The sequence below is a fragment of the Carassius carassius genome, chromosome 14 (genome assembly GCF_963082965.1).
Source record: "Carassius carassius chromosome 14, fCarCar2.1, whole genome shotgun sequence".
Taxonomy (NCBI): domain Eukaryota; kingdom Metazoa; phylum Chordata; class Actinopteri; order Cypriniformes; family Cyprinidae; genus Carassius; species Carassius carassius.
This window is the reverse complement of record NC_081768.1, coordinates 13,339,701-13,356,783: the sequence shown is the minus strand read 5'-3', so window position 1 is coordinate 13,356,783 and position 17,083 is coordinate 13,339,701. Positions and strand designations below refer to the sequence as shown.

Sequence of the window (17,083 nt, the reverse complement as noted above, 5' to 3'; positions counted from 1 at the left end):
TTTATTCAACCAATTTATTTACTCATGAGAGTACATTTTTACTTACATTTGGAGCTTTGGCAATGTTTTAATTTTGGGCCTTTTATAAAATATAGAAATGGTCAGGAACAACTGAACATACATTATTCACCATTTCACAAAAACACTATACAAACCCAATCTAGAAGCTTTATCCAGTGTGAAACAAGTGTGATTTGTGTCTAAAACAGGTACTGTATGGACACACAGGACTTAGGGTACAATAAACAGGCAATGCAAATGTGACATGAAATGACGTGGTTTGATAAATCTTACCGCTCGCTTTCAGATATTTTCTTGCCACGTTTCTGACAGCTAGGCTTGTCCAGAGTTCTCGACTGCCTGCAACATGGAAATGATCGAGGCGAGACGAAAAAGTAAAAGAATGAGGAGTGGATTCACTCAGGACTTAAATGAAACTCCTGTCTAATAAAATGCCACAATGGAGATGGACATGTTACTGGTATATGTGCACTAGAGCTCTTCCTGTGTGTGTACCTCTGTGCGTCAGGCTTTGCACTGAGGTGGTGAACTGTCTCTTGAGCGGGGAACATAGCCTCCAAAACCCAGCTGATTCATAAGATCAGGTCAAACACATATGAGGGGCATGGACACATAGACACACAATGACACAGTATGGGCTGATGTTAATGAAACATAATTTCATTACACTTTGGTTAAGTGGCTAAATTATACAATAACATGTACAGTAATTAAGACATAATTAAGACAAACTGTGCATGATATGGAACACAGAAACTTGACTCTTATGCATCAGGGGTCACATATGACTTATGTGATGTTCATACCCGAAACTTTAAAACGAAACCTCTGAAATCATTACCATTTCAGTTGAACACAGAGAAAAAAAAGTGAAGACACATGCAGTGCCCCCAAAGGGCCTGGACACTTAAAATGTCTGAATATCACAGCATTTGCATCTGCAAATCAATTATTTAACTTTTCTTATGTGAAATGTTTTGCCTGAAAAGTGTGCTTGTGGTATTTTAATTTCAAATTATATCTCAGTTAGTTTGATATTTTGTTATACAATGCAAAGATATTCATAAATTTGTATGTGTAAGCATACTTTTTGGTGCCACTGTTAAGTGAAAGACTGTATCTAAATGACAAAAACTGTTGGAGAAATTCATAGAAAGGTTTAGAAGATAGTATCAACAGAACAAATAAGTTTAGAAAAAAGGGACTAAAATACAACCTCACGAAATCCAGAGTAACACAACACAGCACAAAAGCCACAAGTCACAACATTTTTAAAGCTACTAAGCTGCTGAAAATCTACAAAACACACTGGCGATCACATTATAGAGAATTAAAATCATGGGGTCGGGTCACAGCAAGCAATGGGTCAGAAGCTACAGAAGGCTGGAGGGTTAGTTACATCCACTATCTAGTCCCATGGACAGGTTAGAAGAGCAGAGAGGTTTAGCAATAGGACTGGAGGACAGGAGGGATACCTGTCGTCTTCTGGGGAGGCATGCTGAATTAGGATCCTGGGGCTCATAGGTCTGGTACGGGGCAGAGACTGGGTGCTCCTGCGTGAGTGTGTGCGTGTGTGATCCACAAACACCCAAAGAGTTGAAAGTGGAGATGGAAGAAACACGGGAAGTCAATACAGAGACTGTGACAATGGTCATGTCAGACATATAAGAAGATGCACAGATTCAGGGAACTCATTTTTTACACTTCTCCTGCTAGAGTGGTTGGATATAAGGCTCCCTATCAAAGTCAAAACTGTCAGGCCATAAGAGTCACGCTAATAGAGCAGTGCAAAGTGGGTGACCCAACAGTGGTATGTTACTTTGGCTTTGACATTAACATTAACGTAGACACACTGGGTGTAATTTACTAATACTTGCAAAAGTATCCCAGTTCTTACAAAAATATTAAGCAGCTCAACTGTTTCCAACATTGATCATTAAAAGAATCAGCACAGGATCTAAAGGATCGTGTGATACTGAAGACTGGAGAAGTGATGCTGAAAATTCAGCTTTGCCATCACAGGAATAAATTACATTTTAAAATATATTCAAATAGAAAACAGTTATTTTAAATTGCAATATTATTTCACAATATCACTGTATTTTTAATTAAACAAATGCAGCTTTTGTGAGCTTAAGAGACTTGAAAACAGAACAAATCTTAATGACCCCAACCTTTTTAAATGTATACAATTGATTTATATAATCATTTAGGTAAGACTTTACTATAGGGACCAATTCTCACTATTAAATAACTGGTTATTAGCGTTCTTATTATGAACATATTGGCTGTTTATCAGTACATATAAAGCACATATTCTGCATGACCATATTCTACATCCTTAATACTACCCAATACATAACCTTAACAACGACCCTACTAACTATTAATAAGCAGCAAATTAGGAGTTTATTGAGGCAAAATTTGTGGTTAATGGTTTGTTAATACAGCGAATCGGACTTTAAAATAAAATGTGACCAAAATTTAACTTAGCTAATTTAATGTGTCTAATGCCACAAGGATTTGTATATGTGGTTTTAGTTTGTTCTAAATTTTATCCGAGAAAAAAAAAAAAAACTTTCCAAAAAAAAAGGAAGATTTCTGTTTTTGCGCACAAATTTTAAGCAAAACAACATGTGTATGCACATTAGTAAATAAGACCCAGTGATTGCTGTGTTTAAAGGACATCACGAAGGAACAATCTAAGAGTCTCCTTAAAAGTATGTGAATGATATTAATGACAAATTCACAAAACTGAAATAATCCGATTCAAAATAAAGAGTGTACCTGTCTCGTTCAGGTGAATTGGAATTAGAACCTGGTCTCAGACAGTTGGTACTAGCACTTCTAACCCTGTCAAGAGAGGGCTGTAGATCACTAGGGACACAACATGCCATCCAAAGGAGAAAGAAGGGAAAAAAGGAAGATGACAAAGAAAAAAAATTAGGTCCAAAATAAAATGAAAAGCAAACCTGTAAATCTTAAGGGGAGGAAGTCAAGAGAGCTGCTAAAATGTGGTGAGTGAGATAATGGTTGATTTTTCTGCTAACTTTCGGAATGAGGAGCTGCTGGCTCTTGGGAGCTGTTGAATGTTTGATGTATATATATAAAAAATGGTTTTTGACATGTTCGACCCCTTACCTAATATGGCTAATGGTGATCTTGTCTGTGCACCTAAGAACTCGACGTATGACTGTACGTTGAGTGGCAGTGACTACAGACAGCCGTGACTTTAACTTAAGGCATGCAGGAAGTGTTAAGCTGAACACAAACGAAAGTCCAACAAGTGCAAACATAAGTTACAGAAAAAGACCAAAAAAATAAATAAATAAAAACATTATAAAATATAATCACATGGCCATGTTTTCTGTGGAGGAATGTTGGAAGTTTAACACTGTGTCCCAACCAAAGGGAATGCTAAAGGACAGCTTTCTCCAGCAATTATGGACCTACTTGGTTTGGACAGACACATAGCTTGTCCCATCGCGCCAGGTTAGGACATGCCTCAAGATGTTTATAGCTAACGCTGATTTACTTTCTAACTCTTCAAATAAATTGTATCTTTTAAATTACAGATGCTACTTTAAACATCCACAGCAACCAGAACACCACAGTCAGACAGAAAACACTCACATTCACTTACCATCTTAGCATCTAACAGTGGCAGATTCCAACAGGATTGTCTGTATTTCAATCTCCAGCTCAATGACTACAATATTACACTATGTGTTTAGATATGGCATATGATGATGTTGAAAATACAAATGTGCTGTTTTTTATGAACCCTTGTGAAAAAGCAGCCAACGTTAGCATATGCTTATACCAGAAATAATAATCTTTCAAAAGAGCATACTTAAGTGTGAACTGAATGTGATGTTTTCATACACGTTAACTGCAATTAAATTAAAAATTATAGTAACACTTCCGTATAGGAACCAATTATTTGCTTATTAACATGACTTTTACTAACATATTGGTTGTTTAGCACTTATAAAGCATTTATTCTACATATTCTACATCCCTAATCAGGGTGGGAATTATACCGCGGCCACGCGGCCATGGCCGCCGTTGCCCTACACTTTGGCCTTCATGCCCCGTGAAAAAAAAATCATCGTACGGCCACAATGGCCTGTGTGCCCTGGCCCTGTCCAAGTTCCATGTATAAAGCGCCAGTGCGGCATAGTGGGCTTGCTTTGAATTACAGCGAGCCACCCAAGTAGTCTCTGAACTTCAATTAGTTCGTGGATTCGCGCAGGTGCAGTGAGTGTCATAATCACATAGATGATCTCACGCCTCAAAACAGCAGTGCAAGAAGAAGCATGTAACATCAGCACCAACAGAAGAACGACAGACACTCAGGTAAGCATTAGCAAACAAGCTAAGCCGGTTTGATATGATACGTAACTGATTAATGTGGTAACGTTAGTATTTGACTGAACGTAACACTTAGTATTACCGGTATTTGCCATTTTTGCAAGCTAGCAAGCTACTTAGGACAACAAACATCTCAGGGGGAAAAAGGTCGGCGGCTGCAGCACCATTTAGCATTTAGTTTACTACCTGAGGCTGTGAATGTAACGTTAGCTAACAGTTAGTATTTTTCCTGCTGCCGTATTGATATTATAGCCTACATGACGGACGTATGTGGTGTTACGTTGAACTGAACAGCTACGTTGAGTTGACTATTTAGAACTATTTGTAATCAACGTCTCTCTGACGTTAGTGCTACATTAAACTTATGCTAGCTACAGCTAGACACTTTTAAATGATGGGTCGCTAATACTGTTGCACGTCTTTTCCAGAAATGCCAAGCTTAAAGAGAATTCGCGACAAAAATGCCAAAATGCCTCTCTCTCTCTCTCTCTCTCTCTATCTCTCTCATTCTCACATGATGTAATGGACTGAATGAACTTTCTGAATGCTTTTATTGCCATTTATGCTGATTTTATGTTTTTTTTTATATAAAAAATCCCTAATCCATGTCTTATTCCAAGTTAGGATGTTATGGTATCAATCTGAATGGGAAAACCATCGAATTGTACTCAATGGCCTTTGTGCCCTGTCATATGGCCTTGGTGCCCCTAAATAAAAAAAAAAGGTGGAGGCCAAATGGCCTTGCCCCTAAAATTACATAAATCCCACCCTGTCCCTAATCCTTCCCAATACCTAAACTTAACAACTACCATATTAACTATTAATGAGCAGCAAATCAGAAGTATATTGAGGCAAAAGTCATGGTTAATGGTTTGTTAACAGATATAAAGTGTGACCAAAATTATGACATTGTGTTATAGTTTACATTTATATTAAATGCAGTTAGCCAAACTTTAGAGTGCTTATTTAACCCACTTAAATAGGACTGAAGTACATCTTTATCTTGAATGTTTTAAGCAATTCTATTGTCTTTGAAATTCGGTCAAGTGCACTGCTGAATGTACTGACAAACATTTATGGAAAACTAAAATAAACTCAGTCATATCTATGTCATTTGTATGTCATGTATTTAAATATTTTTAAATAGATAAAAGTTGAAATCTAGAACTTTTAAACTTTAATTGTAATATCTAATGAAACATCACAGTTAAATCATGCATTTAAGTGCTTTAGCATGTTACAGCAAAATAAGTGTACTTCTTTTAGTTACGACAAATTGTAATTAAAACATTTATTTAAAATTTACTTCAAAAAGTAAAACTTTTAATATGACAAGTAGGCTATAATTTTTAACTTAAGGATGTATATATAAAAAAAGAAACAGTTGTAAAATTGTACTCTTTTTAAGTACAAATTAAATGGCCTTTATTTATTATATTATCATTTAAAAGTATATGTATATATTAAAAGTATATCAATTATAATTAAAATATATTTTATATCAGTTATATATAATATATCAGTTTAATGGTTTTGTAGAGTGAAAACATACTTTTACAATGATAAAAAAAAATGTATGCACCAGCATTCTGTATTTTGCATAAGCTAATCCATAATAAAAGCGCTCTGGAGATCTGAGCGAGTTTGAGCGTCACAGATGCTATAAAATCCTCATTACTCAGAAAGGATGCCATGGCTTAAGTGTTCCTTTTTGGCTGCCTTACCTGTAAATATCCTTATGAATTCCATTGACTAATAAAGGCATCTTGGGGGGCAGAGTGTTACTGTACTTAGATGAACTCCTGCCAAAACTGCATTAACATGCAAGCATGCAAGAAGGAAACAAAAGATGTTTCAAAATCACAGCTGTGGTTACTCCACCCAAACAGCAAAAGAATGTCAAAGGTCACACATGCAAAGATCACTCCAGAGGCAACTCCCTCATTCTAGATCACGTTTTTTCCACACGTTTTTTGTCAAACACACTCAGAATTAAATCGAGGTCAGTAACGAACAGAATAAAAATAAACGTGTCAAAATGACACCTGAGCACAATGAGCTAACGGTTGTCGTGACGAGGTATTCGTCTTTTAGGTTGTATGCCAAAAGCAAGTGGAAAGTTCTGCTTGTAATGTTTCTTGTCAACGAGCTGCTCTGAAATATTAGAGTGGAGAGCCGAAGAGTTTGACAAGAAGCATATGAGAGAGAGAAACTGGCATCAACATTCAGGGCTGGTTTAATAAAATGGAATAAACTTCAGGCTAGGTGAAAGAAACAGGTACAAGGAGGCTTTTCAGAATGAAAATGATATTACCAGCTCTTATGACACCAAGATAGTAATATTGATTTACACAGTAATCTGAATACAACAATAGTATAATTTACAGACTGGTGGTTCAATTCTGGCCTTTTCTTTACCTTTGGGTGTGCAGACACTCTGCGCTTCTACCCCGCATTGATCTGTGTATCAAGATGACCTCACTGCAATTACTATGGAGATGGAGGACACATACGAAAATAAACAATAAAACAAAAAAGACCAATAAACAAGCAAACATAAAAGAAAAAATGGGCACCAGTAAGTGAGTAAGAAGAGGAAGCGTAACAACCTTTAAAGTCAAAACAATGCACAAAGGTTAAAAAAAAATCTCTGTCCATACAAACCCTCAATTCAAAGACACTCAGTCACATGTGGTTTGGCTTTAACCCACCTTCTGAAAATGGTGCTTTGTAGTCCTTTGTAGATTAGCAAGTCTGGAAAACGTTATTTCTCTTTCCAAAAACTCATTTTAATGGTGTTCAAGAAACAGAATTTTTATGGAAGTAAATGAAGGCACATGGAAGTGATTATTCACAATAAGGCACACTTGTACACACTCGCTTGGGCCCGCACATTTCTATTTACCTGTCATCTACATAATCTCTCTCTTGCACACGGGCACGATCATGGTAGCGTGTTGGGGAACGAGATCGCCGGCTGTGCTGGACCTCATCCAGACTCCTTAGAGAGAAAGACGGAGAGAAACCAGGGTTTTAATGCAGGTTACAATTATTTGGGAAATGATAAGTCCTAGCAATAGGTAGGGATGTACCTCTGTGCAGGGACGTTGGCTGGGCGGGACCGTTCCCTGCTCTCCTCTCTGTGTGGGGACACAGACCGTGAGCGATACTGAGTTGGCCTGATCTGGTGTGGAACCTCTAATGTAGTTGCTCGGTCTCTGTCTCTGTCCCGTTCTCTTTCTCTTGATCGGTTCTCTGTAGCTGTGATGACGAAAAGGCAAAAAAAAACATTAAAGACAAATTTTTGGAAAGCCTGTCTGGAAAATTCAGGTTTTGCTTATGCAGTCACCGGGCTTGCCAAACCACATTCCCCATGTTAGAACCCATCCAAAAAATAAAATGATTGACATAATATGTTAGACCATATCTAACAAAACATGCAAGCTAATTAAAATACCTTGTTCATTCTCCTTATATCTATTTGTGAACAATGTGTGCTTTTGACAGTTCAAGCACAATTTGAGTTCTAAATATATATGTACACACACTACCAGTCAAATTAAAATTATATATATATATATATATATATATATATATATATATATATACATACCCGTATTTTTCTGACTATAAGTCCGCACCTGAGTATAAGTCGCATCAGTCCAAAAATACGTCATGATGAGGAAAAAAACATATATAAGTCGCACTGGACTATAAGTCGCATTTATTTAGAACCAAGAGAAAACATTACCGTCTCCAGCCGCGAGAGGGCGCTCTATGTCTTCAGTGGTAGACTACAGGAGCACTGAGCAGCATAGAGCGCCCTCTCGCGGCTGGAGACGGTAATGTTTTCTATTGGTTCAGTTCTCTTGGTTAATTTCTCTTGGTTCATGTCAAATTAATTTTGATAAATAAGTCGCACCTGACTATAAGTCGAAGGACCAGCCAAACTATGAAAAAAAGTGCGACTTATAGTCCGGAAAATACGACATATATATATATATATATATATATATATATAAATATTAAATAGCAAAGTACTGAAAACTGAAAAATACATTTCTTTGTTTGTTTTTTCAACAGAATAGTTTTTTTCACACCAGTTAAATTTTCCAATAAAACCACTAATAAATATAACTTCATTGCTAAAATCATAGTAATAATATTTTGTAAAAAAAAATAACTTTACAAAATTCAAAGGAGGTCATAAAAAAAAAAAACATTGCCACAAAAAAACTATATCCACTTTTTTACAATTGCAGTATGCCTATATTGTATGGAGAATGAAGTCAAGGTATGTCACCAAGGCATTGTAACACAAAGACGTGTCATTTTCTAACTTCTACCATGCAGAAGCAAAATAAAATGTGTAGCACCACCAAGAGGAAGCAGTCCTCCCGTTTATAATTTCCCATTGTGATCATGCATGTGTGATAATGTGTGCATTATTCTTCAAGTCTAAACTACTATACTACAGAGAAAAGCACTGGAGACAGAACACATTTCAGATAGCTAGTGTCTCCCCTATTTAGAAGAAGCACCACTTTATATTCATTTTTAATGCATAATAGTACAAAGTAGTTAGTTTATTAGTATGGGATGAATGAAACATGTCAGATGTGTCATGATCGGTGATCGGTGCAGTGTCTCCAGCACAACAGCAGTGACTTCTGAAGGAAGGGAAGGCCTGCTATTGGTTGCTTCTCTCTTTTGGGGTACTCTAATGCACAAAATACAGAGAAATGCCAAGGTTGGCATTGGCTTGGCCCCTCCCACCCACCTGTGGCGACTACACCAATACCATCATCACAATCAGTTTCTGTAATACGCTGCGAGCCTGCACACACAGATACAGAATACACACAGGCATAGATGTACACACACACACACACACACAGAGATACAGATGCGAATGCACACAAAGTACTGTTGGAGTAATCCATTGTTAGGCAAGCAATAAAATAGCATACTAAAATATGTCTTGTGGATACACTGTACCCATGGGCCACACTCCTACACACTAACTCACAGGCAGCACGGTTCAAAAACATACCTCCGCATGAACGCACAGACAGAACAGACATGAAAACCCTTGAATATTGCAAGACAATGCCAAACATATTAATGAGAATGGATGTATTTCAGGACCTTGGCCTAAAAGATATGTTGATTTTTAACTAATGTTTGATTATTGTCCTTCACCTACTTATATATAGTTTAGTAATGGTGAAATTATGATAATATCTCTGGCTTGACTTAAAATCATAAAATTTTATTAAGGAATTCTTCATCTATTTTAATCTAACTGCCCACCACCTCTTCAGCATTTGGTAAATCTGTGAAACACTGAGGGGGCGAATTTACTAAATGATTGTGCCTCACAATATTGTGCAGTATTTCAGCGCAAAACTCGTATTCATATACTGCTCACAATCAAGCAAAATCAGGGACATGTTTAGAGTTTTGGTGGTTCTATGAAAGAAGTATCCAGCACCAAATCAGCCAAATTAATTTTAAGCACCAAATCAGCAATTTTTTATGATTTCTGAAGGATCATGTGACACAAAAACTGGAGTAATGATGCTGAAAATGTAGCTTTGCCATCACTGGAATAAATTACATTTTCAAATATATTAAAATAGAAAAGAGTGACTTTAAACTGTAATAATATTTCACAATATAACTGATTTTACTGTATTTTATATCAAGAAAATGCATAATTTATACGCATACAAGACTTCTTTAACAAAATTTCATTGACCCCAAACTTCTGAATATTATTATAAATAGCTGATACGGTGCCACAACATGCATTTTTAAATTAGGTAACCAGAATTCGCACCTACTTGTATGCAAATTAGGCTAATTAACTATTATCGTTCATGGTACAGATATTTGTGTACATTTTCTATTGATCACAGCAGTAGTAATTTTTCTAATTATGATCAAGTGATGGAGAAGAGTTTTTTATTTGGACACATACACATAGCACTTGAACAGAAAGTGATTGAGTGTGTTCAACTCTTTCAGATGTAAGGTCTTCCACTTACGCTGCAGCTTTTTGGTGGGTGTTTCTGTGTGTCCGTGTCTGCGGGGCAGGTATGGCGACGGGTGCGGCAGTGGGATGGAAGAGACATCGTGTGTCTGCAGCTTGTACCAGTGAGGCTTGTCATCCAGCAGGGCAGTCTCCAGCTCGATTAGGATCTAGGTTCAAAGAGAGGAGAAACCGCAGACAGTCAGGTGTGATACCGTACCAATGTTTTCAGAGCAATTCATGCTGCAAATAAATGGACAAAGTTAACATATGCTTCATACTTCTCCCAGAAAGTCACTCTCCTCTGCTTGTATTCTGGGTTGGTCCCACACAGTAATCTCCAGCATGTGTTCTCTGAAATCCCGGCGATGGACATGAGAGTACACAAATGTCTGGTTCCACTTGGGCTCCAGACTTTTCTTTACTGTCTTCGTCCTTCTCTTGCTCTTATCGCTAAAGTAAAACACAAACAACATTAAAACAAGAACATAAAACTGCTTGATGCACATATCAGCAAAAAAAATAAATAATAAAAATTAGTTTGAGCTACGCTTTTTTTAATGGTTTTCTTTACAATTATTTTTTGTATTTAATTAATTAATTAATTAATTTTATTCTGAAGTCTCTCCAAGGCAGCATTTATTTGCTCAAACACAATGTAAAAATAGTAATATTCCGAAATATTATTGCAATGTTAAATATATATTGTTTAGAAATACTGCTATTTTAATATATTTTTATATTATTAATGAAAGCAGCTGTGCTGCATAATAATTTTGTTGAAACTTTTTCTGTATTTTTTTTTTAATGAATAGAAAGTTTATAGAAAAACAGAATTTATTTCAAATATGTATCTTTCGTAACACTAGATGTCTTTACTGTCACTTTTGATCAATATAATGCAATTTAATGCAGTTTCCAAAAATAAAAGTATTCATTTTACTTTTGAACATTAGTGTACAGAGTTGTCACAATAAAAAAATATTATGTTTGCAGTCGATACAACACCATATTGCTTGACTCTAAAACAAACCCCACAGTAAACATCTAATTTACCTTCTATCGGGCAGGAAGTACATTTTGACATAAGGGTTTCTGGGTCGTCCATCTGATCTGGGTGGCAGGTCGATAGCCTGCAATACGTTCACTATCAGCTGATGGCCGACCTTATCGTACCACATTTTCACCTACAAAACATAAATACATAAACAGCGAATAAACAAACACTCTAAGCACAACACTGTGAACATACATACTTAAGTATGTACTGACCGACAGCTGTCCAGGCAGTATCTGAGGGGCATCTCTAAGACCACTCGGGCTGGATGGGGACAAGACAGATATAGAGGGTCTTTCCAGCTTCTGTGATTCGAAGGAACTTGAACCTGCTGCAGACGGACAACAAAAACCAAGTGTTGAAAACATCAGAATAATGTTTGCATATTTAAAAAAAAGTGACAGTATTTAAGAGTGCACAGTTGATTCAGTACATACTAGATTCTAATGGAGGGTGTGATGTTTCTGGTATTCGTGGTATATCACTGAAAAAAACAAATCCATATATTAGTTGTCAAGTACACTACTATTCAAAAGTTTTGGTCGGTAAGATGTTTATAAAATAAGCAACTTATGCTCACCAAGGCTCTATTTATTTATATAAAATACAGTAAAAAAGTATTAAATATTGTAAATATTATTATATTTTAAAATAACTGTGTATATATTTAAACATGTTTTAAAATGTAATTTATTTATTTGATGTAAAAGTTACATTTTCAGCTGGCATTATTCTATTTATCATTGTTCTGTAGAAATCATTTTAATAGGCTGATTTAATGCTCAGGAAATATTTCATATTATTATTAATATTGAAAACAGTTCTGCTGCTTGATATTTTCCGTGGGATCCATTATAGGTTTTTTTTCAGGATTCTTTTAAACAGAAATCATTTGTAACATTATGCATGTCTTTAATTTAATGCCTGCTTTCTGAATAAAATATACTCTTTATAAGGGCTTTATGGACAGAAGACAGAAGCAAAAGAGGAGAGAATTCAGAGATGAAGTCCAAAAAAATTTATCAAAAAATCACAGCACCTCTTAGACCTGGACTGTGTTTTACTTGCAGCTAGGATTTATACACTTTTTGCAAGTGTTTGGAGAGAAATCAATGAATACATCTTTTTAAAGAGGTGGGAGGACAGAGCAAAGGAGACTATAATGGCTTACAGTGAAAACTAAACACAATACAAAAGTTAAACATTTATTGCACAGCTATTCAAACACTCTTGTTTAATAATCGGTCCAACTAGAATAAATTATTATTAAATGTAGAATCAAAATATTCTTGATATTTCCACATAATTGTTCATCTACAATGAAAGCCAATTTTCAAAACTAACTCCCCATTTTAAAATATGCATTTTTCTTTTTTAGCTTTCTGAAACACCAGAATTTAAAATCAGGATAATAGTGATCATCAAAATTCACCTCTATATGTGTCATCATTATATGTGATCCGGGGAAGTGTGTTATGAACAACTCATGTCTGGCATGAATATAAAGATACATAAATGATGCTTCCGTTAGGTAAAGAAATACCTTTTTTGAAGCAAAAATCTTTGCTAACTTTATAAACTAACCTCAAGAAACAGAATATAAAAACAGAAATAACCTACTGTATTTCAATTATGACCATTTTTGTAGACAAAACCAGACTAAGATTATAAGTGCACCCCAGGAAACATTATAAAATAATTTACAGTCAGATATCCAGTAAGGTGTGTGAAGGAAGACTTACCCTATTGGCCTTGATACTACTAACTCAACTTGTGGTTCTGTTTGGGAATTCAAGATGATATTGTAAACTTCTTTCTTGGTTAATCCAGGTAATGATTTACCATTCCACAGAAGCACCTCGTCACCTACAAACAGCCCAAATGTTTGTCGTCACATTCAATTCCTGCACACATCTGAGGACAACTACAATTAAACTCTTAAAATAGAAATTTTACTGATTAAACACACTCATTAAACATGTTCCAAATATCTGAGGGCTAAATGCATTAATACATACATTTCAAGTCAATTAAATGTGCTAATTTAGCACAGTAAATTACACAAGTATTTCCCCTACCAACAGTAATTTAAGATTGAAATATAACCTCATGCTTTTGCATCAGAATGCAGACAATATGCAAACAATATACTGACTTCTAAAGACATTTGTGGTCTGTGTTTATTCATTTGTAACAATAATGAAAGTTCTTTGTTTGGGGTCTTTTCTTTGTAAATGCCATGTGTGCCACAATGATTTATGTACAACATCTTTATTTTTTTAGTCATTTGAACTTGTTTTGCTTGTTTTATCTTATTGTAAATCATCTGAAGTCATCTTAAGGCCACATTAGAAGTTTGCTAGTGGGCACTGGTCCTGGTAGAGAACCACTAACATATGCATCCATACATGATTAATTTGCTAAATCACTGTATAAGGTAATTTACTTGATTACACTGTTTAATCAGTTAACAGACCTTCCCCCGGATTCACAGACAAGGCTTGAGATGGTCCCAGAATAAAATGCATGTTTGAGCAGTCTTAACTTAAAATATCTTGCTCAGACATATCTTAAAATATGTCAGTGTCATTGTTCTGTGTCAAGATGCATACCTGTAATGTTTTCTTCTAAGGCATTTTTGTAAAAGATGCTTAAATCTCTTAATTTAACTAAGGCCTAGTCCGGGCTTAAACAAATCCCTGTTTGTGAAACTGGGGCCTAGTTATTTAAAACTGAGAGAAACTGAAAGAGGTTCTGGACTCACCGGCCCGTAGATGACCCACCACATCAGCTAAACTTCCTTTCTTGACTTTGGTGATGAAGGCCCCAAGTCTCCCAGTTTCTGTAATCTTCCCCCCGACCACCTGTACCCATACAAATCATTTAAAGATGGGTAAAGTCTACAGAGAATTCAAAAATGGCAGTACATTGTGTGTGTGTTTTCATTTTTTGTACATGGTCCATGATATGGTGTAGTTGTTGTCTTCATAACGGTCAGGAGAGGAACTTGTGTTTATACAGTATGTTTATTCAAGTTGCTCTCCCCTCACCTTTAGCCCTAGCAGAGCCCCAGCCTCTTTTGGCATGGCTGTTCGCTTGCTCAATGTGATTCGGCCAATTAAATGATCACCTTCCTTGGAGGGCTGCCATGTAACCGGATGCTAAAGAGAACAAGGCAGAGATTAATCCCATCAGAGAAAGGACCATTCCATTACATCTAACCCTTACCTCACCTTCACACTCATGCGCATTCACACACACAGACATAACCAGGGTTATTATAGCTAACAGAAACAGAAACATGTTCTTTTAGTTTCACTTCATGTACTTAAATAACATACTAAAATGGAAATAAAAATGGAAAAAGATTATATAGACATAAAAAAGCACAAGAACACAATATTACTAAAACTTTACTAACTAAAAGGAATATCTAAAAACTTAAAAATTATTTCAAAATATTAAAAAAAACTATAATATTATCTCAGTTATACTAAGTACTACTGCACGCAATTCACCACTGTTCTCAGTCACTTTAAAGTTAAGTTGAATAAACTATCGACTTTCTTAGTTTACCCTCCTGTTTGTCTTGTAGATGATGGCAAACACAAAAATGTCATTGCAAAGATAATATGTGTCATTATAATACTTAATCCAAAGGTTTATTCAAAAAGTAAATTTTCTACTTAGGACCACGCAGTCCTAATAACGTTAACCAATGTGCAAATAGCTATTTAGTAATTGTTTTAGCACACATGCATTTGGTATTCCTCAAATCTGATGTATGTCGCATTTAAATTTATACATTTGCATTCAAGCTATGCAGTTTATAACTTCATGCATATCCTGGGAATCGAACCCATGACATTGGCAATGTGAGCTACATCTGTAACAAACATACAGTTAATTTACAGTTTACAGATCAGTCAATTTACAAGTCCTGCGCTACATTTTCTTCAAAAAAAAGATCACTTTGTGGAAGTAAAATGGTCGGCGAACAATGTATGTTGATTAAAATGATTAAAACACAATGTAGGAATGACTTACATGCCACGCAGTGGGGTCCAGTGGACAGCACTCCCAGTCCCCTAAACACACACACACACACACAAATTCATACAGTTACACTGTACAGTACATATGCTGACTATGTGAGCTGCCACCTTACACTAGCCAGAGTCCATCTCTAAACCTGTTTACACTTCATGAATATCTGAGCCCCAAAATGGCACCTGCAGCCAGTCTCATGCTAAAATATGCTCTGCTTTGACCCACCTGCAGTGCAAGAGGGAGCAAGAGTGTTTGTGAATATATGTTTTAGAGCTACATTTAGTCCCCAGACAGTGGAAGCAAATGCTGACACCAAAGCTGAATACACACTCCCACACACAGACACACAAACACACAGGCACAAAGGGACAGTCTCAGCGCTTTCCGTGACGTTGGCATTCTGTTTACTGTTGGCATGTTATATGGACCAGTGCCTTGTACATACTGATTTCTGGGTTTGTTTTCGGATATTTTTGAGCACCTGGGATGTCTTGAGTATGACGCACAGACATGGTGAAGAGTGCTCAAATTGTCCTCCGAAAAACAAAAAAAGATTGTAAAAATTAAATGTTGCTATAGACATCAGATTTGAATTAAAAGGTCATCTTTTAAAAGGTGCAAAATAAAAGTGTGATCTACTTTCAGTTGACCAAAAGTTTTTACATGGACAAATGTTCAATAAAAAATAAGTGGTATTTGCTAGAGAAGCATCACTTTTATTGATATGATATATATTGATATGATACTTTTTTAAATAATAAAAAATAAACCTTGTGAATGAAGACTTAAATATAGATTTGTGGAGGGGCTCTTCTGACTCAAAATCACCAAAAACACCTTATAAACACACAAACATACACAAATTTATATAGATTAATATATATACAAATACTGGTTATTTTACAACATGACTCATCCAATCCAATTTTTAGAGTCAAGTATTGATTTTATAAAGTAGCTTCAGATTAAATTAAAAGCTCAGGGGTTCAAAATAAGGAGAAAAAGAGACATTGAGACCTGGATAGCTTACTTACAAGTATGTCAGGGAATCTTACTTTTTTTTTAAGGAAGGCTGCTTCTTCACTGTCTAACCCAGTTCTGAGCAGGGTTGTCCTATAAAAAGTTAGCTCTAAATAAAAAAAAAATTAACTCTGGAAAGCAACAAAATTCAACTATCGCTCCTGAAAGTTTTAACAGCTAAAAAAAAAAAAAAAACACCCCAGAAAAACATTTACAGCACAAAACAATGCAAAGGAAACATGTATTAATCATAATAAAATGCCATGAAGTAATATTAAGAAGAGGTCTGCATGAAGTATTAGCTGTCTAAGGGTATAAATGTTTAATATACTGCTTTTGGCATGGCTGATTGGTCCCCTGTGTGGGCTTTTATCTAAGCTTTGTACTGTACTTCTCATTCACATGACCTCCAAAATATAGTGCTTAGCAAATAAATATTTTATTAGTACATTTTCACATCGCAACATACAGTATGTATTGATACACAATAGTATTATTCTACTTCTAATAATTCTAACTTTTCAAGG

The 17,083-nt window shown here is 35.7% G+C and overlaps 1 protein-coding gene across 9 annotated transcripts in view; it reads right to left on the bottom strand.

Annotated features, from left to right (window-relative positions):
* LOC132157055 (regulating synaptic membrane exocytosis protein 1-like) overlaps window positions 1-17,083 on the bottom strand; it is a 70,206-nt gene that overhangs the window by 11,447 nt on the left and 41,676 nt on the right. For 2 of the 9 annotated variants that reach the window (XM_059566195.1, XM_059566196.1), the window contains 16 exons: window positions 15,534-15,574; window positions 14,537-14,647; window positions 14,251-14,350; window positions 13,229-13,352; window positions 11,924-11,970; window positions 11,702-11,817; window positions 11,486-11,616; window positions 10,711-10,882; window positions 10,446-10,599; window positions 7,488-7,656; window positions 7,301-7,396; window positions 6,814-6,885; window positions 2,809-2,898; window positions 1,497-1,574; window positions 517-588; window positions 295-360 (listed from right to left, as the gene is read on the bottom strand). In XM_059566195.1, coding sequence (XP_059422178.1) covers window positions 295-360; window positions 517-588; window positions 1,497-1,574; window positions 2,809-2,898; window positions 6,814-6,885; window positions 7,301-7,396; window positions 7,488-7,656; window positions 10,446-10,599; window positions 10,711-10,882; window positions 11,486-11,616; window positions 11,702-11,817; window positions 11,924-11,970; window positions 13,229-13,352; window positions 14,251-14,350; window positions 14,537-14,647; window positions 15,534-15,574 — 1,639 coding nt within the window. Of the gene's footprint in view, window positions 1-294; window positions 361-516; window positions 589-1,496; window positions 1,575-2,808; window positions 2,899-3,162; window positions 4,037-6,813; window positions 6,886-7,300; window positions 7,397-7,487; window positions 7,657-9,175; window positions 10,362-10,445; window positions 10,600-10,710; window positions 10,883-11,485; window positions 11,617-11,701; window positions 11,818-11,923; window positions 11,971-13,228; window positions 13,353-14,250; window positions 14,351-14,536; window positions 14,648-15,533; window positions 15,575-17,083 lie in introns of those variants that run through there. The other 7 variants (XM_059566197.1, XM_059566198.1, XM_059566199.1 and 4 more) reach the window with 7 other exon arrangements.